General features: G+C 36.9%; 9 protein-coding genes across 11 annotated transcripts; 6 read left to right on the top strand and 3 right to left on the bottom strand.

The window, feature by feature from the left end:
* Nucleotides 1-631: 631 nt before the first annotated feature.
* LOC104735056 (14-3-3-like protein G-BOX factor 14 lambda) lies at nucleotides 632-2,938 on the top strand. The gene is made up of 4 exons (XM_010454767.3): nucleotides 632-1,346; nucleotides 1,620-1,742; nucleotides 2,334-2,450; nucleotides 2,678-2,938. Exons 1-4 carry the CDS (start codon nucleotides 861-863, stop codon nucleotides 2,696-2,698), a joined length of 747 nt encoding a protein of 248 aa, XP_010453069.1. The 5' UTR covers nucleotides 632-860; the 3' UTR covers nucleotides 2,699-2,938.
* Nucleotides 2,939-4,698: 1,760 nt separating this feature from the next.
* Nucleotides 4,699-7,003, top strand: LOC104708055 (cyclin-D4-2-like). The gene is made up of 6 exons (XM_010424540.3): nucleotides 4,699-5,355; nucleotides 5,508-5,594; nucleotides 5,688-5,786; nucleotides 5,864-6,068; nucleotides 6,204-6,334; nucleotides 6,713-7,003. The coding sequence occupies exons 1-6, from the start codon at nucleotides 5,104-5,106 to the stop codon at nucleotides 6,869-6,871; spliced, it is 933 nt and encodes a 310-aa protein (XP_010422842.2). The 5' UTR covers nucleotides 4,699-5,103; the 3' UTR covers nucleotides 6,872-7,003.
* Nucleotides 7,004-8,712: 1,709 nt separating this feature from the next.
* On the top strand, nucleotides 8,713-9,675 carry LOC104735054 (classical arabinogalactan protein 4). The gene has a single exon (XM_010454765.3). The coding sequence runs from the start codon at nucleotides 9,009-9,011 to the stop codon at nucleotides 9,438-9,440; it is 432 nt and encodes a 143-aa protein (XP_010453067.1). The 5' UTR covers nucleotides 8,713-9,008; the 3' UTR covers nucleotides 9,441-9,675.
* A 795-nt stretch (nucleotides 9,676-10,470) lies between these two features.
* On the top strand, nucleotides 10,471-14,148 carry LOC104735053 (protein DETOXIFICATION 26-like). Its single transcript, XM_087481131.1, has 9 exons — nucleotides 10,471-11,102; nucleotides 11,183-11,470; nucleotides 11,995-12,248; nucleotides 12,372-12,458; nucleotides 12,612-12,668; nucleotides 12,825-13,063; nucleotides 13,137-13,255; nucleotides 13,468-13,557; nucleotides 13,843-14,148. Exons 1-9 carry the CDS (start codon nucleotides 10,833-10,835, stop codon nucleotides 13,897-13,899), a joined length of 1,461 nt encoding a protein of 486 aa, XP_087337257.1. The 5' UTR covers nucleotides 10,471-10,832; the 3' UTR covers nucleotides 13,900-14,148.
* Nucleotides 14,149-14,152: 4 nt separating this feature from the next.
* On the bottom strand, nucleotides 14,153-15,977 carry LOC104735052 (putative clathrin assembly protein At5g10410). Of its 2 annotated transcripts, XM_087481132.1 has the most exons (3): nucleotides 15,624-15,837; nucleotides 15,266-15,524; nucleotides 14,153-15,110 (listed from the first exon to the last, which is right to left on the bottom strand). In XM_087481132.1, exons 1-3 carry the CDS (start codon nucleotides 15,676-15,678, stop codon nucleotides 14,426-14,428), a joined length of 999 nt encoding a protein of 332 aa, XP_087337258.1. In that variant the 5' UTR covers nucleotides 15,679-15,837; the 3' UTR covers nucleotides 14,153-14,425. The 2 variants fall into 2 exon arrangements, with proteins under 2 accessions (XP_087337258.1, XP_010453064.1); XM_010454762.3 differs by having other exon boundaries at nucleotides 15,266-15,977.
* A 1,011-nt stretch (nucleotides 15,978-16,988) lies between these two features.
* Nucleotides 16,989-17,835, top strand: LOC147929183 (histone H3.2). The gene has a single exon (XM_087481133.1). It carries the CDS (start codon nucleotides 17,264-17,266, stop codon nucleotides 17,672-17,674), a length of 411 nt encoding a protein of 136 aa, XP_087337259.1. The 5' UTR covers nucleotides 16,989-17,263; the 3' UTR covers nucleotides 17,675-17,835.
* A 711-nt stretch (nucleotides 17,836-18,546) lies between these two features.
* Nucleotides 18,547-19,336, top strand: LOC104737918 (histone H3.2). Its single transcript, XM_019234460.2, has one exon. The coding sequence runs from the start codon at nucleotides 18,722-18,724 to the stop codon at nucleotides 19,130-19,132; it is 411 nt and encodes a 136-aa protein (XP_019090005.2). The 5' UTR covers nucleotides 18,547-18,721; the 3' UTR covers nucleotides 19,133-19,336.
* A 58-nt stretch (nucleotides 19,337-19,394) lies between these two features.
* Nucleotides 19,395-20,533, bottom strand: LOC104735051 (E3 ubiquitin-protein ligase RING1). Its single transcript, XM_019234780.2, is given in 2 exon segments — nucleotides 19,395-19,560; nucleotides 19,562-20,533. Coding segments are annotated over 2 exon segments (897 nt in total). The 5' UTR covers nucleotides 20,393-20,533; the 3' UTR covers nucleotides 19,395-19,494.
* A 344-nt stretch (nucleotides 20,534-20,877) lies between these two features.
* Nucleotides 20,878-27,106, bottom strand: LOC104737917 (ATP-dependent RNA helicase DEAH12, chloroplastic). Of its 2 annotated transcripts, XR_015577885.1 has the most exons (5): nucleotides 26,043-27,065; nucleotides 24,383-25,747; nucleotides 23,773-24,207; nucleotides 22,437-23,587; nucleotides 20,878-22,297 (listed from the first exon to the last, which is right to left on the bottom strand). XR_015577885.1 is itself a non-coding variant. In XM_010458164.3 (4 exons), exons 1-4 carry the CDS (start codon nucleotides 26,979-26,981, stop codon nucleotides 21,021-21,023), a joined length of 5,352 nt encoding a protein of 1,783 aa, XP_010456466.2. In that variant the 5' UTR covers nucleotides 26,982-27,106; the 3' UTR covers nucleotides 20,878-21,020. The 2 variants fall into 2 exon arrangements, 1 of the variants encoding a protein (XP_010456466.2); XM_010458164.3 differs by having other exon boundaries at nucleotides 22,437-24,207; nucleotides 26,043-27,106.
* Nucleotides 27,107-27,149: the final 43 nt, after the last annotated feature.

Genomic DNA, 27,149 nt, shown 5'->3' with positions numbered 1-27,149 from the left:
CCAGTGCCATCACTTTTTCACTTTTTTTTTTTTTTTTTCTTTCTTTTTCTTTGCAGACAACACACAGCTAACTATGGATTTCCATTTTATTTTTACACTTTAATAAATAAATAACTCAAAAAGATTTACTTTAACCTTTTTTTTTTTTAGTATAAACAGTTCTAGATGTAAGTCAACTAAATATATTTTACTCCTTTTTTATTTATATTTTCATCAAACACTCCTTTTTTACTACTATAAGTGGATATTTTTATTAAATATTCTATCAAGACCATGATTGCGTAATTAATATGATAATGTCTATATTAATTAGTATATTTATAAAAAATAATTATAATTGTTCGTTTATTTCTCTTTAAGAAAAAGTTTTCCCATTACAAACTTTTTTTATTTTTTAACCCTCCTTTTCACAAAAATAAAACTTTAACCCCCCTGGCCTTGATAATAATGTTTTTAAAAAACTAGTAACGTAATGGACTTCATAAGGCCCATATTATGCGTAATAAAAGGCCCAGCAATCCAGCCTGAGTTCTGACTTTACAAGTGACAACAAAGAAGCTGACTCACTAAAAAATTATTATCGTCCATTCACTCGCCCTTATCACAAACTCCAAACCCTCCCTACATTCCCACGCGCCAGAACACTCCACTCGCTTGACTCTACAAAACCCTACAGCTTCACACGGCGTCGTATAATCAAAATTGAAACGCACGCGCGCGTGAGTTAAATAAAATTAGCCCACCTGACTCTTTCCCTTTATTCTTCTTCTCTCTTTCTTTTTTCCCAATTTCTTCAAATTTCCCCCAAAAAAAAAAAAAACAAATCTCTCTCTCTCTCTCTCTCTCTCTCTCTCTCTCTAATGGCGGCGACATTAGGCAGAGACCAGTATGTGTACATGGCGAAGCTCGCCGAGCAGGCGGAGCGTTACGAAGAGATGGTTCAATTCATGGAACAGCTAGTCACAGGCGCTACTCCCGCCGAGGAGCTCACCGTCGAAGAGAGGAATCTCCTCTCGGTGGCTTACAAAAACGTGATCGGATCTCTACGCGCCGCATGGAGGATCGTGTCCTCGATTGAGCAGAAGGAAGAGAGCAGGAAGAACGAGGATCACGTCTCGCTCGTCAAGGACTACAGATCTAAAGTGGAGACTGAGCTTTCGTCCGTCTGCTCTGGGATCCTTAAGCTCCTTGACTCGCATCTGATCCCATCCGCTGGAGCGAGTGAGTCTAAGGTTTTTTACTTGAAGATGAAAGGTGATTATCATCGTTACATGGCTGAGTTCAAGTCTGGTGATGAGAGGAAAACTGCCGCTGAAGATACCATGCTCGCTTACAAAGCTGCTCAGGTTTGTTTTATTGATTCTCTCGAAATCTCTGGAATTGATCTGATTTTTTTTTTGTTTTGTTTTGTAAACTCAGATTTCTTCTAATGGCGGGTAATATATTCCAAATCTAGTAATTAGTTCCTGATCTAGAAATAAAACTCGAATTGAGCCTTCTATGCTTATTTTAATCTTTTTTTTGAGAAAGTAGACTGCTATGTTAACTTATTTATTTGATTTTAAAACTGTGATGGAGATTGATTTGTCCCTTTTGATGTGATGTGATGTTTTTTGAAGGATATCGCAGCTGCGGATATGGCGCCTACTCATCCGATAAGGCTTGGTCTGGCCCTGAATTTCTCAGTGTTCTACTATGAGATTCTCAATTCTTCAGACAAAGCTTGTAACATGGCTAAACAGGTTACTCTTCTTGTTTCTTTTTTTTTTTTTACACTTCTTAAGTCTCAAGTTACAACACCTTTTTTGCTCTATGGTATATAAGTCGTTGACCTGAGTTTGTCTCTAGACAGTTTTCTCCTGTTTTTTTGCTTGATGTTTTCTCTATGTTAACAAATATAAACCTGAGTTTTCTCCTTACTTGATGTTTTGACTAAGCGAATTGACCATTGGTTGATTAGTCTTGTTGTACCTCTTTCTTTCTTAAGAATAAGATGTATTGTTGGATGAAGAACCAATCTTTGGCCTTTTGTGTTTCATTTTGATCGCTTTGAATGAGATTGCTTGATGTTTTGACTAACAGGATTGACCATTGGTTGACTATTGCTGTTGTACCTTGTTTTTCTTAAAGTTGCTGTATTCGATAAACATCAGCTTTCTTTAACAATATTCCTCTTCTTTTAAGAATCACAGACATTTATAATGAGCAAAATCTTTGATCCATTCTGTTTGAACTAGAATTTTTCGTTCATTATCTATTAAAAAGATTTAGTAATGCAGAATTTATCATTGGGGGGGACTTTCTAAACTTTTATGCTGGATTCACGATTGTAGGCTTTTGAAGAAGCCATTGCTGAGCTCGACACACTGGGAGAGGAATCCTACAAAGATAGCACTCTCATAATGCAGTTGCTGAGGGACAATCTAACCCTTTGGACCTCCGATATGCAGGTACTCACATCTGTTTTTTCTGTACCTCGATATTTTACACTCCGTTCAAAATTTTTTTACTACATACCCTTTTATTGTATCTTAGTGTGGTTAGAGTTTTCATCGAAATCCGTACTGGGCTTGATATCCGTAATCAGATGCATCTTATAGAGACAACGAACAACATCTGAAAACTGGAATAACCGCAAAACATTGTGTGCTGAGTTATTTCTACTCTCTATGTTCAGGAGCAGATGGACGAGGCGTGAGGATTTAGAGGAAGGGGGGAGAGTGTCATACACCAAATCCATCTCAAAATCCCCATAACCTTTGCTCAATGTGAAAAATTATTTTTAAGTGTTTATCATGATTATGATTGTGCACAGCTTGATGATTTATCTTCTCTACTAAACCTCTTTTCTCTTAATATTTATTGTCGCTCGACTCTGCTCAAGCCTTAATACCTCTTTCTCCTTAGACGACTGTGGTTAAATTATGATCCTTTTACATCTCTACCCTCTCCTCTGCTTAAATTTGGAAACCTCAAATCTTTGTTTTTTCTGTTGGTGTGAATAGAAAACGTCAAATCTTTTTGCGTAGATAAAAAATCCAGCCAAAGCAAGGAAATTTGTGCAACATATATTGTGGAAGAGTGCGACCATAGACATGCACACACGCATAAAAGAAGTCGAATCTCATTACAAAAAGAGATGCAAAACATCAAAAGTGTACTCGGACCACTTTGTCTGCATTGCATGCATGAAACTAAGTATAAAATAACAGAGTCTTTGGTCGATTTCTGAGACGTAGAATAGTTTTCTCATATATTGCGCTTCAACTTTTCTTTTCTCCAACCAATCTTTTCAGAGAAAGATACTGTTAAAACCAAAGTTGCTCGCTCACACGTGATTCCAGTCCACGTTCATTACAAAATTATATAAAGTTTGTCATGTTTTAAAAGTTCTCTATGGTTTTAAAGATGCAAAATCTTGAATTTAGTATATGGCTTTTATAAAGTAGTGGTATTATTTTGTAGGAAACTACGGATTTCTTATCTTCAATTTTTGGTTTTCTGTTATTTTCTTCGAGTATTCCTTTTCAGTTCTTTTCAAACTATTATGTAATATTCAGCAAATGGCATTTTTTTATTGAAAAGCCGAAAAGACTTGAGCTAAGAGTCTAATGCTATATTGCTATCTATAGTGATTACATATGTGATATGACATAAACCTTAGTCCTTAGATATGCATTAAAAAAGATTGTGGCCTCAAGCTCCAAGGTTTGAACTTGGTACGATTCTGATAATTAGATAAATATGATTGTGAGTACTTGTTTATAAGCCTACTAAAAATTTAAAAATGCAACTTACTAAGTAAATTAGTACTTTTTGTTCATTATTTTCATCTTATTTTGGTATTATAAATATTATATAATTCAATATAATTTAGTTATTTACCAAAATCAAATTACATATTATATTTTGAATTGCAAAGTCAACAATATTTGTTGTTTATATAGCTTTAGCTTTGCAAAATAGTTACATCAAATGTCATTGGTTTAATCGTCAATAATCATTACATAAAACAAAAAAAAACATAAAATTTATCAACTAATAATCCAAGACTCATTTAAAAAATCTTTATTTAGAAAACGCATATGGTTCGTCGTATTTTCTGACTATAAAATAACGAATATCTTAGTTGTGATACAAAATAAACTCAAAAGCTCAAATTATAAGAAATAAAGAGTTTCATCGACAATAATCATTACACAAAACATAAAATTTAGAAAACGCATATGGTTCGTCGTATTTTCTGACTATAAAAGAACGAATATCTTAGTTGTCATACAAAATAACCTCAAAAACTCAAATTAATAAATAGTTTAATCGGCAATAATCATTGCATAAAACAAAAAACATAAAATTTATCGACGAGTAACCCAAAACTCATTTAAAAAATCTTAATTTAGAAAACGCATATGGTTCGTCGTATTTTCTGACTATAAAAGAACGAATATCTTAGTTGTTATACAAAATAACCTCAAAAACTCAAATTAATAAATAGTTTAATCGGCAATAATCATTGCATAAAACAAAAAACATAAAATTTATCGACGAGTAATCCAAAACTCATTTAAAAAATCTTAATTTAGAAAACGCATATGGGTCGTCGTATTTTCTGACTATAAAAAAAACGAATATTCGAGTTGTTATACAAAATAATCTCAAAAACTCAAATTATAAGAAATAAAGATTAACCATTGACCCAAATCACATAAAATTTTTCCTTATTAGTTTACTTATGAACAAAATATTTATTTCCTTGATGATTATGTACTGTATGATTTGAATTTTCTCATATTTTCATCAATTGTTCACATTTCCTCTCTTACCAAAACAAAACAAAAAAAAAATCACATTTTTCATCTCTTCCTCAAATATTAAAAGCTCCTCTCTCTTTCTTTATTTATTTGACCCCAAAGCAAATTCTACAACAGCAAAAAGAAAACAAAACAAATAAAATCCATAAAAAACAGAGACCAAAATCTTTTTCTTCAGTTCAATCTCTATACTATAAAAACGATTCTTTTTTTTTTGTGTTTGTTCCTCCAAATCCTGTAACAGTAAAATTTTGTATAGATCGAAAAAGCAACAATTTTGACGCTATTGCTAATGGCAGAATTTGTAGAACCAAATCTCCTTCTATCTTCAGAGACCATCAATTTTGATGATGAGAAGAAGAGCAATTTTGTCGACACAAGTTCGATTTTTCAGATGGGTTTCCCTCCGGAGAGCGAAGAGATCATTCTAGAGATGATTCAGAAAGAGAGACAACACTCTCCGAGAGATGACTACCTCAAGAGACTCAGAACTGGTGATTTGGATTTGACTGTCAGAAGTCAAGCCCTTGATTGGATTTGGAAGGTCAGAATTATTTTTTTTTCTTCCTCTTCTTCTGTTGGTTGACTCAATTCTTACCAAGTCAATAAATAATGTGATATGACTTTGATCTGAAAAAGACATGACTTTTGCCTTATCTTTGATCTAAAAATATTATGTCTTTTGATTATTGACAGGCTTGTGAGGAGCTTAAGTTTGGACCATTGTGTATATGTCTAGCAGTTAACTACTTGGATCGTTTCTTATCTGTTCATGACTTGCCTGTAAGTCAGATATAAACTCATCATCATCCCTGGCTTTAAGATTATATAGTCCCTTTGGTTATCGATTGAAATGGTTTTATGATTCTTCTGTAGAGTGGAAAAGCTTGGATAGTACAACTGTTGGCTGTGGCTTGTTTGTCATTGGCAGCCAAAATAGAGGAAACCATTGTTCCAAAGTTAATACAACTGCAGGTTCTATTACTCTCCCATTGTCTCTATTTGTAGTTTTAAAACCAAAGTTAACATTGTAATAATGATGACACTGATAGGTTGGAGATCCTGTGTTTGTATTTGAGCCTAAATCAATCCAAAGAATGGAACTTTTGGTGTTGAGCGTATTGAGATGGAGGCTAAGAGCAGTGACGCCTTGCTCTTACATTAGATACTTCCTGAGTAAGATCAATGACTATGATCACGAACCACCTACCAGATTGTTGTCCAAATCACTACAAGTGATAGCCAGCACAACCAAAGGTGAAAGGTTTATCCTTTTTCATTGGAATTTAGTTTTCTAAACCTCAGTTTTGCTTATGGAGTATGGGGTTTATGGACTTTTGTGTTGAAAATGATTGATGGTAGTTGTGAAAATAATGTGATGTGTGTTGGCAGGTATTGACTTCTTGGAGTATAGAGCTTCAGAGATTGCTGCTGCAGTTGCTCTTTCTGTTTCTGGAGAACATAACACATCACACTTTGACAAACTCTCCTTCACTTCTTCCTTCTTCTCACACCTTGAAATGGTAAGTAGAGGTCACAAAAAGTCTCTTTCATTTACAAAATTGGTGTTTCAGTGTCATACACCTACATTGTGAAGAATATGGAAATTCATGAAACATAGATAAATGCACGTTGTCTATTTATGTCCCAAAACTAGACCAAACAAAAAAAGACCAACTCAATTATAGACTTCTCAGCTTTGAAGTCTCGTGACACATTCACATGTTGGTAAAAAATGTTATTTTTGTTTTGTTTTTCTCACTCCAGAATCTGATTACAATCAAACTAGATGACTACTTGGGTCCTCAAAGGGACCAAAAAAAGGGCTCACGCTTTGTCTGTTTTGATATCTTTGTTTCAGTTTTGTTTTTGTATTGAGTGAGTTAGTGTGTATATTGCAGGAGAGAGTGAAGAAGATTGGTGAAATGATAGAGAGAGGAGATGGGTCAACTTCATGTTCACAAACACCCAATAATGTAGTCTTACAACCATTCAAGACTCTCTATTCTCCTTCTCTTTCTACTTCTTCTGTTTCTTCCTCCCTCACTTCTCTTTCTTAATTTCTCCTCTCTTTTTTTCCTGTTTTTCTCTCTTTTTAAAAATGTCTTAATTAAAATTTTCATCGATAAAAAGAAAAATCAGAAAAAAAAAATAAGCAGTATTTTTTTTAATAAGAGAAATAAATATGAAAATACTGTAAGTAGTAGTATGTTCTTCGTTGGATTGTAAAAGGTTATGTTACATTTATGTGGTCAGACTACTTTTATTATATAGTTCCCGCCAAATATTAGAGCCAGGGAAAAAAACTGACACGGTTGAGCTAGAGTTGACTTTCCTTACGGCCAACAAAGACCTTTCAAAAAAAGTTTGTAATTTATGGGCTTTAAATTTAGCCCATAAGCCAAGTGTTTTGTTCTTTTTTTACTGGACCCTATCTGTTTGGGTGAGGACAACTACTTTCATTTATAAAACTTCTAATTTAAAAATCTCATTTTCTTTTTAAAAGTTGGGTGTTCTATATGATCTACAATAGTCAACTAGATTAAAATCCCATTGAGAAAATTTGTATATGGTCCCTTTGTTTAATGAGTATTCTTGAAAAAAATGAAAGCAAAATTATTGACGAGATAAGAAAAGATAAAAATGATCAGAGATTGGTTTAGGACTAAACCAGTATTGTGTAACCTGATGATAAACACAATGAAATCGTCTTGTACGTTTAGGAGATACGGAGCATATGAATTGTACATTCGTTGACAATATTATTTTACTTTAATGAAAATTATCAGCTCATAATCACATTATATTGGTTCTCTACTATTTATAAAAGAGTTACAAAATTTCTTATACATTAAATCAAACAACAAATTTTCAAAATGGTCACTTGTATCAATTTGTATATCTTAAAAAAGGGCTATTTTGGTGTAATAATAACATTTTAGCTAATTCGATTTCTTATGTGGTTATACTATCGTTTAGAGAAAGAATAGATGTTATATCACATCAATTAGCCATAAAAATGCCACCTATGATTCACTAATAAACATTCGATCGAGATACAAAACTTTAAAAAAGGACACCTTACCTTATTTACCTTCTGAAACACTGTCGACATAGCCTTTACAGGCTATCAAAACAAAAAGTCTTGTTTTATACATATTTTTCTTGTTACCTTAATATATATTTTAAATGCACTGACAGCTCTTTCCAACGGGTATATTAGCAAATGTACAACGGTAACAACACCAATAACAGTAATCCAATGATCTATCAGGGTCAGGCAGGCACATGGGTCTAATGATTATCACAATTTGTTTCACATTTCTTTACTATACTACCAATTTTTGTGTCCAAAAAAAAATGTATGAAATACATTAGAATAAAATAAAAAAGGGTCATAACGAATTAAAATAACAGTTGGATCAAGTCGACAGAAAGACATGCGAAGTTGCAACTCTTTGGTTCTTGAACCGAACATGTTAGCTGTCTCCCCACATTTGCTATGTCTCTCATAGACTTAGTTTTGCTTTGCCTAACATAATAAACATTTTCTATATCCCACCCAAAAAAAATACTAACATTTTCTATATTATCATTACAAATATCGGATTCTCTCTCCAATTATATTCACCATCCAATCACAGGTCGATAAGTCCAAAATTTATTCACCTAATCATGATTAATTTCTCTTAAGCTAACGTTAATTCATGATTGTGGATTGTATATTAAGGAAAGTCAATACATTACTAAGATGTTAATCCGCCTAATTAATGTTTTAACTTTCCATATGTAAATCAACTTTACCTTAACATTATGTATATGCAACTCATTAAGCATCATAAACGTAGTCTAATACTCTCTAATTATATTAAAGTCAAAAAAAAAAAAAAGAAGAGAATTTTCAAATATATTAATGCTTCGGCCTCGGAGAGTAGATAGATAGGCAAACCCCATGTTCCAATTATGCGTTTGCATGTTAGTCTGCAAAAAAAATTCTTTAATTAATAAATAAGTATAATAAAAAAGATTTTTAGGAATCTTGATTAATTAAATCGAAATAATTCTGTAAAATTTGGTCCCTTTTTATACATCTCTTCCATTTCTCATCACCTTCACAACTCTCTCTACTCTCATAATCTCTCTCACTTTTGAAACCTAAAAAAGAAGCATTTTCAAGAGAAAGAAAGAGAGAGAGATATGGGTTCCAAGATTGTCCAAGTTTTCTTGATGTTGGCTCTATTCGCCACTTCAGCACTCGCTCAAGCCCCTGCTCCTACTCCCACCGCCACTCCTCCACCACCCGCCGCCACTCCTCCTCCCGCAACTCCTCCTCCGGTTGCAACTCCTCCTCCAATGGCCACCCCACCACCAGCCGCAGCCCCAGCCCCAACCACCACTACACCACCTGCCGCAACCCCAGCCCCTGCCACTACCCCACCATCAGCTGCTCCTTCTCCGGCTGATGTTCCCTCCGCCTCTCCACCAGCACCAGAAGGTCCCTCCGTAAGCCCAAGCAATGCTCCCGGACCTTCAGATGAAGCAGCTGCCCCAAGCGCCGCTTTCTCCAACAAGGCTTTCTTCGCCGGAACCGCCTTCGCCGCTATTATGTACGCCGCCGTTTTGGCTTGATAACTTTTTCGTTCGTTCTTTTTTTTTTACCTTTTCCCTCAATTATTTTAAATCTTTGGTGTTATGTGAGAATTTGATTTACATTTTCGTATTTCACTATTTTTCATCGTTACATTTTTTATTATTATGCTTTCGGGTATGTCGGAACGTGGAAAAGTAATTATTATCTTGTGGGTATTAATGGAATGTTGACACGTGTAATTTACCATTGGAATGGAAAGGGGGGTTTCATATATTACGTGATCTATATGTAGAGGTGGAATCTGTTTATGTGTATATCCAAATGCTTAAATAATTTTATTATTCTTTCGTTTAAACAAAATCCCACAGATCAATTTCCTATCTAGTCAAAAAAAAAAACGTAAAAATTATCGTTTAGGATCAGGAATTATAGTAATATTAAGAAAACTCATGATCTTGGCATCTTGCTTAAAGATCAATATATTAAGTTGACGTAATTTATTAATTATCTGTCGAATGAACATTATTGAAAAGACATTTTCAGTAAAAGTAAAACACGCTAAAACTGCAGCCTCTGGATAACAAATTTTCAAAAGCCCATTAGTTCGATATGACCAACTATGTCCAACCCAGTTGTGTTGGCGCGCACTTTTTGTTTTGGTTAATGTTTTGTTATGTGTTAATGTTGTTAACGTTTGGCAGAGAACACTAATTCATTAGCATTTCCTTTACAAGAAGAAACTCATCTACTGTATTTGGTTTTGCAAATTGTAAACTGTTTCTTTACTTATGGTGATTAACAAACATTACGTTTTAACATCTTAATTCAACCACATGACTTATTATCATTCAATCTCTAAGTGATAATATCCTAGATATTTTCAATTCCGAATTGTCTGTCTGTAATGAAAATTACCAAATCATTACCTAAAAAGTTGATCGCATTGATTTCCAACCAAACTTAGTCACTGGCACTACTATCTTTCCTTGTCATTCATTTAGTTGTATACTCTGTTTTGTTTTATTTTATTCATATTTATTTTGGTCTCAGTCTCAGCAATAGCTTCTTGTTCCAAAAGCAACAACAACCACAAATGATTTTTTTTCCCAAAGCATAATTACAAATGATTTATATGCAGGTAAAAAAAACTCAAGTTATATAGTATTGTGTAAGCCATGACATCACAGTGTCCTACATAAAATAAAACCTTGGATAGGTTGGTTAGAGAAATTGAATATAGAAGACTTGAATGAAAGGGGGACGAAAGGAAACTAAAACAATATTTATTGCTTACTTATTACTTACCCGCTATCAAGAAAAAGACTATAATTCAACTCGAATACTTCGGACGTGATTTACGTTTCGAGCTAGCAACTCCCATATTATCATATTTAAGAGTCGTCCTTTCTCTTAAAAAAAGACGATCGGCAATGGAAAAGAAAGACGCCGGATCAAAAGCAATAGAAGAAGCAACTGTTTCTCTCTTGAATGCGGCAGAGGAAGGTGGACGAGTGACGAGAGAAATATGGACAGAGACTAAGAAGCTATGGTATATTGTCGGACCGTCCATATTTACCGGACTCGCTACTTACTCGATCGTCATCATTACTCAAGCCTTCGGTGGCCATCTCGGTGATCTTGAACTCGCTGCCATCTCCATTATTAACATCTTCACACTCGGCTTCAACTACGGTTTACTCGTACGTATGTGCACACTAAATTACGTTTTCGGGATTAATTGTATTGTCTAATATAATCTGTGAGAAAAATGCTTATGCAGCTTGGGATGGCGAGTGCGTTGGAGACATTATGCGGTCAGGCGTTTGGAGCAAAGAAATATTATATGTTAGGAGTATATATGCAGCGATATTGGATCATTCTTTTCTTATGTTGCATCTTACTTCTTCCTATGTACTTGTTCGCCACGCCGATTCTTAAGTTTATTGGTCAGAGTGACGATATTGCCGAGCTAACAGGGACCACTGCCCTTTATGTCATCCCCGTTCACTTCGCCTTTGCCTTCTTTTTCCCTCTCAACAGATTCCTACAATGTCAGCGCAAGAACAAGGTATGTTACTAATTGGTCGTAGATTGTGGTCTTTGATTATTAAATAACTTTGAAAATTATCATATGGGCCACACTGATATTAGTTCCAAACACAAAGCTTCGCTTAATATAGAGTGAAAACCTTTATTTGAAGATTGGTAGCCTATTGATTTTCGGAATGCCATAAAAATTTAGGTTTCTCACTTATTAGATCTATTGACTTTTGCATGAATACAAAAAAAAAAAAAAGAGAGGAACGAAACTATGTTTTTATGATCTTTGTGAAGATTGATTGTACCGTAAATAAAGGGAAAATATAGATCGTCGTCTATAAAATATTTGTTGATCGAAACGGAAAATCGTAAACAACGTCTAAAACCTTAGAAACCCATAAAACATTGTGATTTATAGAAAAAAACTAGTAAGATAATGAAAAATTACAAAAAGATAAAAATAACAAATAAGAAATATTATGTTGTCTGAAGCTAGTACGTACTATAAAAACTAAATGTGTTTGATTGCTAATTTTCATTATGTCTGAGTAGGTGGTTGCAATTTCAGCTGGAGTATCACTTGCGGCTCATATTCTCGTGTGCTGGTTCTTCGTGTATGGCTATAAACTCGGGATCGTAGGGACCATGGCTAGTGTGAACGTGCCATGGTGGCTGAACAACATCATCTTATTTGTGTACAGCACGCGTGGCGGTTGTACACTCACTTGGACTGGCTTCTCCTACGAAGCTTTCACCGGACTTTTGGAATTCACAAAACTTTCTGTCTCTTCCGGAATCATGCTTTGGTACCATTCGTCAAACAAAATCCCATTTGTTTCACTTTTTTTTTTTTTTTTTTTATCAGTCAAATTATTTGAATCGATCGGAAACAAGTTCTTACAACACTTTAAAATTTTTATCCGATATAGCTTAGAGAATTGGTACTATAAAATACTAATCTTGATGACCGGAAACCGAGTAAATGCTAAAATTGCGGTGGACTCCTTATCTATATGGTACGTTGTTTTTCTTTTTTCTTTTTTTTCTTATAACCATCAATATTGTTATTGTTTGTGCTTTTCATTTGTTGGGAAGTTTACTGTTTTTACCGAATAAATATACATTATAAACTAGTTGTTAACGTACGTACTGAACTTTTTTTTTTTTAGCATGTCGATAAATAGTTGGGAGCTGATGATTCCACTTGCATTCTTTGCGGGAACCGGGTAACTTTTAAGATTGCCATTCACCAATGTTTTGTTGACATACATTATCATATATAATTACAAGTTCATAACTAAACTTGGGATTATATGCGCATAAATATCTATAAAAGAATTAATATACTGTAGGTACAAATAAAATAGTTATTGTGTTTACAGAATTCGAGTGGCAAACGAACTAGGAGCTGGTAATGGGAAAGGAGCAAGATTTGCAACGATCGTGTCCATCGCACTATCGTTGATTATCGGATTAGTCCTCACTGTGTTGGTAGTAATATTCCACGGCCAAATCGGTTCGTTCTTTTCTTCAAGTGAAGATGTCATAAACGCAGTTGATAACCTTTCTGGTCTCTTAGCCTTCACTATTCTTCTCAACAGTGTGCAACCAGTTCTTTCCGGTACGCCTCAATTAATTACATAAACCGGGTCAACAGAAGTAGTGTAGACTTTTTGACATTTTGATTTGACTAGGTGTTGCGGTTGGTTCGGGTTGGCAATCTTACGTGGCATATATAAATCTGGGATGTTACTACCTTATCGGGCTTCCGTTTGGGCTTACTATGGACTGGGTTTTCAAATTTGGAGTCAAGGTTTGCCACGTTTTCTCCATTTATTTTTATTTACTCAAAATATAATTACATACTTTATACCAAACGTCGGCATTTAAACAAAAAATATCTTGATAATTTTGATGCAGTCGGCAATTTTTTTTTATGTCGGCAAATATTATATTTTTGTTTGATATTAATATTTGTGGCGATGAACTAATATACATATGTGTATGTCTTTGTAATGATGGTAGGGAATATGGGCCGGTATGATATTCGGAGGAACCGCAATTCAAACGTTGATATTAATAATCATCACTACAAGATGCGACTGGGATCATGAGGTAACAAGAAGAATACTACAAAATATCTTTTTCATTTTTAACTCATAGTAATTTTTGAAGATTTAACAACAAAAAGCGCCTATATATATATATATATATATATGAATAAGAATATTATTCTTGTCAGACGTTATAATTTTACTAAGTTGATAACTTGAAGTTTTTTTTTTGTTTTGTTACCTCTTCTTGATCTAGGCTAGTATTTTGTTTTGTTACCTCTTCTTGATCTAGAGGGATTGTAATGTGGGGCAAAGAAGTAACTGCGTATTACTTTAAGCATTGCAGGCACATAAAGCAAGTATGCGCATTCAAAAATGGTCAGTACCTGACGGAAGAAACTGAAGTTGGTATTTTGATTATAATATAAAATTATTTTCTATCATACGGTCAATGAATTTAAATTGTCTTTTTCTGAGTAACAAACAAATATCCTATCGTTTCAATCTCACATGATATGATTAATAATTGATTGAATGGGGCAATTAGTACATCGATGTAATATCTTTGGTTCGGTTTCTAAACCGAAACCGGATCGACGACCAAATTTGTTTTTGTTTTTCAAGTAAATAAATTATGCACACTTTCACTTCATAGATTTCTTTTTTTTTTTTTTTTTTTTTTGACAAACACTTCATAGATTTCATAAGAAGTTATTTACATACAGAATCACTTCTCCCTGTCTTTATGAAATAAGGATTCAAGCACAATTGAAAAAAAAAATGACACAACACATTCCAAGACAAAAAGCAAATTAAATCATTCAGCTAGTTTTTATGTTCGTAGTGACTAGTGAGACGCCTTCGGCCTTTCCATGTGTTGTGTAGACCGGATCTTTTCTCACCTAAACGAATCAACCAGTTTTCAAATATTACGTACACAGACTTAGCCAGACCGACTCATTCGTCAATCCATTTGGATCATCAAATTTTACCCATTCTGAATCCCATGGCACCACATGTGTTGCCGTCTCAGTGTCGTCGAATGTTACCCATTCGGTCTGAACCGAACCGGCTAGTTCAACCATCTCCTCATCGTCCTTGACCGTTTTCTGAACCGAACCGACGAATTCAACAATCTCCTTATTGTCTTTTGCCGTTTCGGCCTTCAACATCTCAACCAAACACCAAAAATCTTCTGCAAGACGTCTGTTACGCCATAAAAACCCACTCAAACTCTCCTTGCATTCTTCAAGTCTCACCAAAACCAGACTCAAACCGGAATCACCAACTGGTTTAATACCCGGTTTAATTAATCTTTCACTCAATATTTGAAGCCGTACTACAATCAGCATCATAACCGCGAAGTAGTCTTGAATCACGAGCTCTCTGATCTCGTCCACGATCTTGTTTTGAAACATAGGTGGGCTCTCCGGTCTGGTACATATGTGCTCGAAAAAACATACAAGGAAATCGGTTTGTTTCATAATATATCCGGTTTTGTAAGACGAAACACGATCTTTCTCTTTAGCTCTGTCTTTTGAGCTCTCTATGAAACTTGGGAAAGATCCTAATACCTTCGAAATCCACGAGAGATGATCCAAGTAAAGTCCATACCTGAAATATAAATATAAATTATTAGATAAAAAATTTCATAATATCAACCGTCGGTATGAACAAGTCCAAATAAATTTGATAAAACGTCACAGTCAATTGATAGAATACAAACGAAAAAAAAAAAGGAAAAGAAGAAGAAGAAAGAGTAAATTTACCATCTAACCCATTGAGACAACTCTTGCGCTAGACTCGAAGATTTGTCCCAAAACTCTCTCAATTTCAGATTGTTCCAACGGTGATCGAGTCCTTCAAACTTGTCTCTTGATGATTTGATAAGCTTGTGTAAGACTATGAGAGATTTGTTGGCCACGAAAGCGTTCTTGGTGACACGTATTCTCCATAGAGCCGCAGCGAAAGCTGCCGGAGCGTAAGGGCTGTTGGAGTATGAGATAACGTCGGAGACATAGTCACTATCTGGCGGTTTACGATGACTATGAGTTGTTGATTTCAAGAGAGCTAGATGAATGTTTTTGACGGAATTCGAACTGAAACTATGAACCAGTCTTGCTTTACCTATTGAAGCTTTGTCTTTGACTTTTCCGATTAGTAGAGCTTTGAATTCTGGCATTCTGTCGACGACGGATGTTGCAAAAAAAAAAAAAAAATTGAAGCAACTGTGTTTTGTGAGGTTTGTGGGATTTGCTTTTTTTTTTTTTTTTTTATAAGCCTCCAACGTTTAATACATTTTCCATTTTTTTTCTATAGCTGTCTTTTTTATTACTTACGTGAGTTTTCCTTTCTGAAACATCCAAATTTATAATAATTTTCCTTTTCTTTAACTATTAATTTTGTATATATCCTTTCATTCTAAAGTCGTCGATCCTATTAAAAAAACTTTATATTACATATGACGAGTTCATAGACCAATCAATATATAGTTGTTATTTTTAATAAAATGTTGATTTGTAATGAATAAGTCTATCAACTACTATGTTATTTTAATACACTGTTGATTTGTATTGTAAATGAATACGTTTACCAATATTGTATTTGATGAATAGATATACCAGTATTATCTTTTACCAGTTTAATATAAAGATTTATTTAACTATAGATTATGAAAAGTACAAGGTATTTGGCTATGAAAATTATTAAAACAAATCTAAAATATCATCAAAATTCATATGTATTTAATTTATTAATCTTTTAAAAACAGAACTAAATCTTCTGCAATTAAAAACAAAATAAACACTTTGCTTCCAATAAATAATAACACTAATTTTTAAAAATTACTTATGAATGTAATCAATGTATAAACCACAGATGCAAAAGAAATCACTTAAGATTTTGACATTAGTTACTATTGAGTATTGAACATGTGTTCCTCTATGCTTTTATAACAATAAACATAAAATTATGTATATGCTACCAGTGAATTGACTCACAAAAAGAAATAAGAAAAAAAAAAAAATTTGGACACCAATACGAGATTATTTTTATGTCAACATGAATGATATGTATTCATAAAAATGCGTTGAGACAAAATTGGTCAAGACAAGCTTTAGATCACATAAGAATAATGGATGTAAAGGGCACAGTCGCATGGAAGACCATGGGCTTCTTCTTCTTGTGCATAAACATATATATCAAAATACGTGTCTTTCAGCATTGACAATAGTTTAAAATCATGTTGGCTGTCAGCAACCTATTTCATGTAGATAACAGTAACACCAAACGTAACTCATTGTGTGTGATCGCTACAACATATTTATGTAACCTTTCGGGTATATCTATTAGATATTCAATGGATCTAGCAAAAGACGAAACTATAGGTCTGATTTGAGGACGAGAAACAACCATCATATGCACAATATGAGTGACCATAGCTTCAATTTTTGGGAATTTCAATCGATGCTTATATATAAAACATAATTGAATAAAAAAAAGATAGTTTCATTCTGATTGGTTACTAAACATATGACGCGGATACTGAGAAACCATTCTGATTGGTTAGTTAATATATGACGCCGATCACAATCTCAACCGTTGATAAGAAAAAGATCTAACGGACTAAACACAAACACTTCCTCTCTCTCTTGAGTATATAAAACACACCTCACAATCTCTGAGTCTCTCAGTACAACAATCTCAATCACATTCTCAGCAAATCGAAATCAAAAGAAAGTAAATTTGAGATTCCCAGAAACTCACAAATGGCTCGTACCAAGCAAACGGCTCGCAAATCCACCGGAGGAAAAGCACCGAGGAAGCAGCTCGCGACCAAGGCGGCGAGGAAATCAGCTCCGGCCACCGGAGGAGTGAAGAAGCCACACAGATTCCGTCCAGGAACCGTTGCCTTGAGAGAGATCAGGAAGTACCAGAAGAGCACAGAGCTTCTGATCCGTAAGCTTCCGTTCCAGAGATTGGTTCGTGAGATCGCTCAGGATTTCAAGACGGATCTGAGGTTCCAGAGCAGTGCAGTCGCGGCTCTTCAAGAAGCAGCTGAGGCTTACTTGGTCGGGCTCTTTGAGGACACTAACCTTTGCGCGATTCACGCCAAGAGAGTCACTATCATGCCTAAGGATATTCAGCTTGCCAGGAGGATCAGAGGAGAGAGGGCTTAAGAGAACCAAGAACGAAGAAGAAGAGTAGTCCTGTTTGGTTTCGTTGGATTATGTAAATCAGTCCTCTCTTCGTTTTTAAGTAGTCTTTTTGTTTAGATTTTGGTCTTCCAGATGTTCGACGAAATTCCCAAATGAAATATCAATCCACTGTTATTTTCATATTTTGATTTGTTGATCCTAGAACCAGTATCTTTCAAATTTGAAGTCTCGTTTAATGAAATGAACAAACTTATTCTTCCTACTCTTAATTGTATTGGAAGACTAGTTTTACTTTTTCAATCAAGCTTTGGAATCTTAATCTGATAAAATTGTAAAGCACCGATGAGTTTTTTACTAAACTAGGCGTAAGAACTTGTAACTTATATGTTCGTACGGTTTTACTGTTACAATTAGCAATCGATTTTTTTTCTTTATTGTGAGATTTGTTCCTGTTATTTTCTTCCTTCTCTAGTTTTGAATATTTGATAGTTGTTAACAAATAATACATTTTGATTTATCTAATTAAAAAAACGCAATCGTATGTTCCATTAGTGGTACACAAATATCATCAATCAGTTGAAGAGTAAGTGTTATTATCTTTTTTATAAAAAAAATTCCCAAGTAAAAATTGCTAAAATTGAAAATTTCAGACTTTTCTACTTAAAAATTAATTGAGCCGCTCATGGCCTAAAGTTTTTCTCGATTGAGCGCCAACTCAAAAAACACTCAAAAGTCCACGTGGAGCAAAAGAATGGTTTTGATTGGTTGAAAATTAATCACGCGGATCGCCAAAAGTTCTTGAAAAGAAACTATTCTAATTGGTTGATAAGTACTCACACGGATTCATATCCTGATAATCTCAGCCGTCGATTGTCTTTTTCATAATCGAACGGACTAGAAAATAAACTTCCCTCCAAAACGAAAAAATTCCCTCCAAGTCTCTTTTTTATCTCACCGCCACTCTTTCTCTCTTCCCATTAAAACCAAGACCTCTCCAGACTTCAATCTTCACAATTCAACACACCTCGAGAAGAAGAAACATTTGTTTTAAGCTGATTGATTTCGAAAATGGCTCGTACTAAGCAAACCGCTAGGAAATCCACCGGAGGCAAAGCACCAAGGAAGCAGCTCGCGACCAAGGCGGCAAGGAAGTCCGCTCCCGCCACCGGAGGGGTCAAGAAGCCGCACAGATTCCGTCCCGGAACCGTTGCCTTGAGAGAGATCAGAAAATACCAGAAGAGCACGGAGCTTTTGATCCGTAAGCTCCCATTCCAGCGTCTTGTTCGTGAGATTGCTCAGGACTTCAAGACGGATCTGAGGTTCCAGAGTAGCGCCGTCGCTGCTTTACAAGAGGCTGCTGAGGCTTACCTTGTTGGTTTGTTTGAAGACACTAACCTCTGCGCGATTCACGCTAAGAGGGTTACAATCATGCCTAAGGATATCCAACTCGCCAGGAGAATCAGAGGTGAACGAGCTTGAAGACTCTGGTTACGCTATCTCTTGCTTATGGTTTAATTAGTCTATGGGTACTCTATTTCTGGGATTTTGTTCGCGTTTATCTAATTGGTTCTTGTAATAAGTTTGGTGCTTGGATCGTTTTTTAATTTTCAGTTGGTTAGTGTCTTTAAGGTGTTCGACGAAATATCCCAACGAAAGTTTTTAATATATAACGTATTTGCTTAAGTCTCTTGAAATGTTTATCTTTCCCATGTGTTTATTGCTTCTTGATCAAACAGTCTTGTAACATCGAAGGTTTCCATTTATTTCAGATACTGTTTATAATAAACACACTACGTTTCATCACATTACATTAGCTATAATTGTAGTCACCGTTTAACTGGTTATACTGAAGGTAGAACGGGTTCTTGATTTCTTGATCTTCTTGATGCTGAGAACAAGTTAGCAGCACAAACTTGTGTGGAAGTGTCTTCCGCTTCTATTAGCAATATTGTTAACATCGCAAAGTGACAAGCTTCCTCCGATTGAAGACGATCGTCTCACATTTTCTACTCTTCCCCAGCCACAATGGTTTGCCAAATCGCTTTGTGCTCTTGTGAGAATGTGAAGGTTTCTGGATCTAGAACTCTCTTGTCGTCCACTGAGGTTATCGTTCGATTGAGCAGAAACTGGTTGATGATGAATGGTCTCTGTTTCTTGATGAGGATGAGGAGGTTTAGTGAGAGGAAGAACAGGGGCACGGCATAAAGGACAGTTCTTGTGAGATTGCAACCAAGTGTCGATGCAATTGATGTGAAACGCGTGGCTACACTTTGGTAACAATCTCAACGATTCGTCTTCTTCGAACTCGTTTAAGCACACGGAGCATTCTGTGTCGTCGATTAAACCTTCTCCCTTTTTGAATCCAACGACTGTGATCGAGTTGATCTCCGAACGGCGGAGACCGACTGTGGGGATTCGCCAGACGTGGTGGAAGTCGGATAATTCTCTCTCCTCTGTTTCTTCTTCGTCTTCCCGTCGGCTTGTGTTACCGGGAGTTACTGTGGCGGCTGAGGTCCTCCGTGGTTGCGTGACGTATAGGTAGAGGAAGATGACTAGAAATAGGAAGAGTAAGATAGAGCCGGCAACCCAGATCGAGGTGGGGAGTAGAAGAGAGAGCTCCCTCTGTGGCGGTGGAGGTGGAGGTGGTGGTGGCGGCGGCGGAAGGTATTGATGTAAACAAAAGTTGAAATCTTTAATACGTAGACATGAAACAAGCATCTTCCTGTGATTAAACGCCATTGTAGGAGTTTAGAGACAACGGAAACAGAGCAAAAGGCAGGGTATTTTATTTTCAGACACAACTAGTAGTAGAAAACAGAACAAGAACAGGGGAATATGTGTCTCGGACACAATTCGAAGATTTTTCTTCTGACGAAAACGTGAAGATATAGAACGCTACAACCCACAATACGGGTTAGAATCTAAGACAGAGTCATGAACCAAAACTTCATCGTAAAGAAATATAAGTGGGTCATCATGTATTAAAAATTCCAGAGAAGGGGACAGACACATCACAATCTACAAGACTTAACGAATTGGAGGATTTGTCCTTTTTAAGGGGTTCGAAAGTGGGTGGAAATTTCCTGAAAGTGATAACGCCATTAAGGCGATGATGAAGTCTCTGTAGTAAACTCTCTCTATAGACATTTACGCGTAATCAGTGATGTAGCGACTAGCGAGTCAATTCAAGTCCTAAGTCTATTTTAAATTAACAACGATCTCAATTTAGTTAGTATCCGGTTTATATTATGATTGGTTTTGAGTCGGTTAAAGAAGGTATAATTAGGTACCGAACTACACATATTCACATATGTACACATGAAGCAAAACCAGATACATGGGTACTCCGGTCAGGTCTAGTCTGGTTTCAAGGCCTGGGGATACCGATTGGAATACCGAGCTCTGCTAAGGGGATATCAAGATCCACGAGATCACCAACCCCGCCGATTCCGCCATGAATTGTCCTTAAATGGGCATAACAAGATCCTGCTTGAGTGAAGACGTCTAAGCAAGTCCAGCAAATGTGCTTTCCACAACGGCACAGCAGATGGTTACACCCGTCAGTTTTCTCTATCGTGCACTTGCAAACCGGACACTCCTTTACATCCTTCCCTTTTGCCCAGTCCTTTAGCGACAAGTCCGGATTTTCCTTGAACAGTTTGTACCTTTCACATGTGATTAACGGGTGATACTCGAGGTGACACCTTGTGCATGTTTCTGCGTTACATGCTCCACAGATGAATGGCTCTCCCGATTCTTGAGGTCCAGCTACACGGTAGACGGAAGGGCAATCAGGTGTGGAGCAAAACCGGAACTTTCCGTCGCTAGATGTTACAAAGGAGGACAAGGATGCTCGGAAGAGTTCATCGAGCTTCTGTTGTGATAAGAGGGCTCTCATATCAGCTAGTACTATTGGAGCTTCACAGTCAACGTGAGAACAAAGTATTGGGAATGCGTCAAAGTTTCTCATCGATGCCTCAAATAAACAAGCTTTACAGAAGAGGTGTGAACATCCTTCAAGAGAATAGCCATCTTCGACTTCAGACAAGCAAATGGGGCATTCAACTTCTATGTCATCTGGTTTTCCACCCATTGCACTCTCTTCTCGTGCTAGTTCATTGACCATCTTTTGTACTTCCTCCCTCATTTCTTTGCTCCCATGAACCTGAATAACATGGTACCGGGTGTTGAGCTTCAGATCCACACCATGTACCTTTTCTTTGATACCTTGGAGCTCGGGACCAAACCGCCTCACCACTTCCTTCATGAGGTCAGGACGGATATCAGGACCTCGGAGATGGATTTCAAGTTGCTTGCTCTCGTGATAAGCCACAAGTGACTGAACCAGTTCTCGTTCAGCCTCGGCAATTTTCTGACTTGATCCACAAATGCGTACTGTGAGATTGTGCCTGTCTAATACAATGTAAGTTTCAGTCTCCTGTTGGATCTTCCGCATCAGATTAATACCATCCCTGGACATAAGATGCTGCAGGACTCTACGGGTTAAGCCTGGATGGTTTATGGGTCTTCCTCTTACGAGTTCTTCAAGTTCTCTTCGCATCTCTGCAATGGGTCTTGTTGCATAAGCACAAATTTTAACACGATAAGCACCGCTATAAGTTGGTTCCAGACGCCAGTCACCCCCTACAAAATCATAAAAAACGTTTATGCACATCAAGCTTTGGACAAAGTTCACAGCACAAATACATCAAGGTTTTTTTTGTTGACAGAAGGTAATATTAATTTTAAGGGGAAACAGCTCAAATATGGTTTTGGAATTTACCTCGTTGTCTCTCAAAGCATGCTAATAAAACATTCAATTGTCTTTTGACAGTGTTGTAGATAGAAGAGGAGCAGACTATGGAGCTCTGAAACAATTGTTCACACTTAATCTTCTGCCATGGAAGAAATCCAGGTAGCACCTGTCCATTTAACTCCTGCAAAGCTTTTGCAGCTTCCAAATGATATCTCCCGTCAAAAGTAATATATGCTCGCATGAAATAATCTTTTTCTTTTGGTTCAAAAACTTGAACTTTGACACAGTTTGGCTCTGGATTCCTTGCTGACATATGCGCAAATATTCTCTTATACAACTCTTCTTCGCAAGCAGTAGGAGATGCACACTGCACACTGTTTTTTCTGAAAATGAAAAAATTCAGATCTCTAATCCCAGTTTTCAACTCCAAAACATCTAAAACTTCTGTTTCCGAAAGATCACTGTCAAGCCCACTTATCAAGATAGAATCATTGGATTTTTGATCTCTTTGAATATGGGCAGAATTTGTTCCTATCTCAAGGTTGGAGATCCCACCAAATTTACTGTGAATATCTCCAGAAGGGAACCTAAGACATCCTCTACCAGTGCTTTCCCTTCGCGGCCAGATAATCTTAGCTGTCACGGAAGGGAAAGAAGGCATCTTGAACATTCCTCCACTAGTTGACAGCGATGGAAATAATCTAAGAACTGATCCATTGAAATCAAATTTCTGAATTTCTGCTGCCTTCATAGCAGATTCAGGCGTGAGAAAGGTTAGTCTTCCCCACTTCTCCTTCTCATCACAGTCTTGTTTGTTCGCAGGAAACTTATGAATAGAGCAAATACACCCATCAATCCTCTTCTCCAGAAACATCAGAAGCTCTCTGTCATCAACAACATTGTCGCCATAATAAAGTACATCGACTGTCAAAAATCTCTGATCAACTTCAAGATGCTTTATCTGAGCACCAGATCCAAACAGTGCAATAGGTACTTGTCCCCGACCATGAAATAGATACTTCTCCAAACATTCATTACGCATCCATTTCTTTTCACATTCCAATGCATCGTTCACAAGGGCGGACACTTTTTCCATGTCGAGTGGAGGCGCATACAGTAGAATCGCATTCTGATCAACATCGACTTGAATACAAATCCTTTCATCCCTACAAAGAGACCTAGCACGAGAAACAATTGAAAGCAGACTACGATTAGATTTCCCACAAAATCGTTTTAGCACAGTGCTGCTACAACCAACCACTTTTTTCACTCGGAGCCTCCGCTCATCCATCAGGGATGCATCAAAAGGTGGTGGTGGATCAAGCGTATACAAAGCCTCAAAATCAAATGCAGTTACACATACCAAGTACTGGTCCACAATCGATAGAAGTTCACCAAAAACAACCCAGCTTGGCTTCTGCCCGAATGCTAGCAATGAACACGCTGGATGTAACTGAACTTGTTGACCAGTCAGTGCCACCTCATATCCAAGCTGATCATAGCCAGTGTACATCGCCACATTTTCTGCAAGAGATGCAAGTATAACCATTTTCAAATGCTTGTCGTGTTTAGTACCCGCACTTGGATTCCAAACCCAGTAACTAGGAGTGACAAGAGTAAGTTCTCTCTCAATGCATATCTCCAGTTCCTTGACTGTGTCTTCACATCTCCTCATTGATTTGGCATTCAGGCTATTTTCCCAGCACCATTTATTTCTTCTCTCTCGTGGCAGAGATGCCCATTCTTTGTACACCGAAAGAAGAGTGAACAGGTCTCCATTGTGATTGCAGAATTGCACCTAGAACATGTGAAAGTAAAAAAACTTCAGAACATATCTATACTGAAAGTTGAAACCTTTCAGAAAAGTAGAGAATATCTAAAATCACTTAGACGTAAACAGATAAATAAAAAACGTAAACATACCAGGAAAGATTACCACAATAACAAAATTAACCAGGAGCTCAGAATCGTACCTTTAGGCGATCAGCTTTCAGCTTATCATCGAGGTTGCCAACTCTGCAAAATATACTACTAACATTAGCCATGACAGCAGCAAGAACAATCCCCTCTTTGCCCATTCTGTATCTAAAGCAGCCTAAAATTAACTTTCCAAGCTTTGGCTCCAGACCCAGCTTGACTAAACAATGCCCTTCTTGTGTTAATTCAAGAACACCATTTTTCTTTACGACGGCACCCAGCTGAACAAGGTTTTGGACAGCCATTGCAATGGCTTCCGGGACAGGTGCGTCAACAAAGTCAAAATCTGCTATGTTGTCTACTCCCAGAGCAAGAATCCTCAAAAGTGCTACACCAAGATGGACCCTCCGAATTTCAGGTTCCTGATTAAGATTCATTGAATCAAAATCGTTTTTTGAGTACAGTCTGTAACATCTTCCAGGTTCTGTCCTTCCAGCACGACCAGCACGTTGTCGAGCAGAACTCTGACTGACCTGGCACACCTTGAGGATGCTCATACCCGTTCTAGGTTCATATTTACTCTCTTTGACCATCCCAGAATCAATTACATACTTGACACCAGGAATAGTCAGTGACGTCTCTGCAATATTTGTGGCAAATATCACTTTTCGTCTCCCAGTATAGTTCCGGAAAACCCTAAATTGTTCTTCCATCGAAAGCTTTCCATGCAAAGGCAAAGCAACGGCAGACGGAGCTATAAACCTTTCGCATGCCCATTCTACCTCGGCTTGGGAAGTCAAGAATGCAAGGATGGTTCCTTCTTTCTCAGTTTTATGTATTTCCACAGCCATCTTAACAACATCGCCAACATATGAAGCAATGCCGCCAACAGCAGAAGTCTCCTCTGTGTCACAAGGGGAATATACAATCTCCACTGGGAAGTTCCTCCCATTGACCAGAAATTTTCCACAACCGAAGAAATAGTCTGAAAGTTGGCAGGCATCAGCCGTGGCAGACATGATGACAAGCCTTAGGTCAACCCTTGTGCATAGCAACTCCTTGAGCAATGCCAGAAGAAGGTCTGTATTTAAGCTTCTTTCATGGGCTTCATCAATAATAACGCATGAAATGCCACATAAACTCCTATCTTTGATGTAGTGTTGAAGCAGACAATTATCTGTCATGAATACAACTTTGGAACTAATCTGCTCGGTAGATGAAAAAGTTGGAGTACAACTGACAGTGTTTTCCTCATAACAACCACTGCTTTCTTCTCTGACCCGATCAGCCAAGGTCATGGAAACAATTTTCCGTGGTTGTGTACAAACAATAGACTCACCAGCAGCAACTCCAGAATCAGCAAGGAACTGAACCAACTGAGTGCTCTTCCCTGAACCAGTTTCTCCAATTAGTACTGTTATCTGCAAACACCATTAAAATGAATTACTACACACTCAAACACAGATTCATTTAAATACAGAGAAAACTGAAACTTAGCAGAAAACAGGAACTACTACTACTACGACAAGACAACATCATAATAACTCACATCACTGAGGATCTGATTTCCTGTAATGAAGAGTCAAAGAGTTTGAAGCGCACATAATATGAACACTTGAAGCTGATTCTCAAATGTTCCTAAGCTGTCAACGATAACTAGAAATGCATACGAATTGCAAAGATCACTAAGTCAAATTTGAGAATATTCGTAGATACCTGTTCACCATGAACCCTCTTCAAAATATTCCGGCGGTAGGCATATATAGGCAGTCCATCCTCTAGCCTTCTACACTCCCTACGAATCAAACTATGAATACGTCTCCAATCATAGTCCCCTTCCAAACTAAACACGGCAACATCTTCTTCTTCTCCTCCTCCACCAGACTCATACCCGTCTTTGCCTTTGAGGAATCTCACAATACACTTCATAGCATTCTTGAATTCTTCAAGCCGCTTCACAACCAAATATCTCTCCGACTCAACAGCCTTCTTTTTCTCAAAAACCTCAAATTTAAGACCCTTTTTAGACGAAAAAGACTCAACTTGACGAGTTTTCTCATCAATCTCAACTTCCACCTTCTTGACGCCTTCTCCGTTCTCCATAAGCGAAATCACATGAGCCGAGAAAAGATCACGAAGCCTGTCTTTAAGCTCGTACATATCAGAAGGAACAACAATATTAGGAACCAGCTCAGGAACAAAATCATGCTCCCCTCGAAGCCGATACTCCCAAAGAGCCACTACCGCAGAACGCGCGTCGACCCACTGACGAAAACTGAAACTTCCGGCGACACAGCCGAACTGAGGCACATGAACAGATTCATCCGGGACTTCGCAGAGCAAAGCGAGACTCTTGATCTCTTCCCTCTTAGCGGCGGCGTTAATCCCCGGGTGAAGCAGCTGAACGATGAAATTGGGCCTAGTAGACGAGATTACCGGCGAGGGAGCCCGATCGCGTCTGTAATTAGGCGGGAAATTGGGGTTAGGGTAGTGAGAGTGATGCTGATGGTGGTTCCAAGTAGGACGGTGATTGAGCGGCGGAGAATACTGTGGAGAGCGAGAGTAACAACGGTTCGTGGAGGATGAGGGAAACGAAGGATGACGACAATCAGTCTCCGATCTTCCACCGTCGGAAGGAGGAAAAGAGCTCCTCATGATGGGTTGATGCCAGTTTTTTTTCTTTTTTTTTTTTTTTTTTTTTTTTTTTTTTTATTTTATTATTATTGTTTCCGATCAGTCTCCGATACCAATATTTATTATTGTTTTTATTTGTTTAAATTAAAAAGCGTTTTTTTTTTTTTGACATCATTTAAAAAGCGTTTC

This window comes from Camelina sativa, chromosome 13 (genome assembly GCF_030686135.1).
Source record: "Camelina sativa cultivar CO46 ecotype springtype chromosome 13, ASM3068613v1".
NCBI classification, from domain to species: domain Eukaryota; kingdom Viridiplantae; phylum Streptophyta; class Magnoliopsida; order Brassicales; family Brassicaceae; genus Camelina; species Camelina sativa.
The sequence above is the reverse complement of the archived record's forward strand: the minus strand, read 5'-3'. Positions and strand labels throughout refer to the sequence as shown.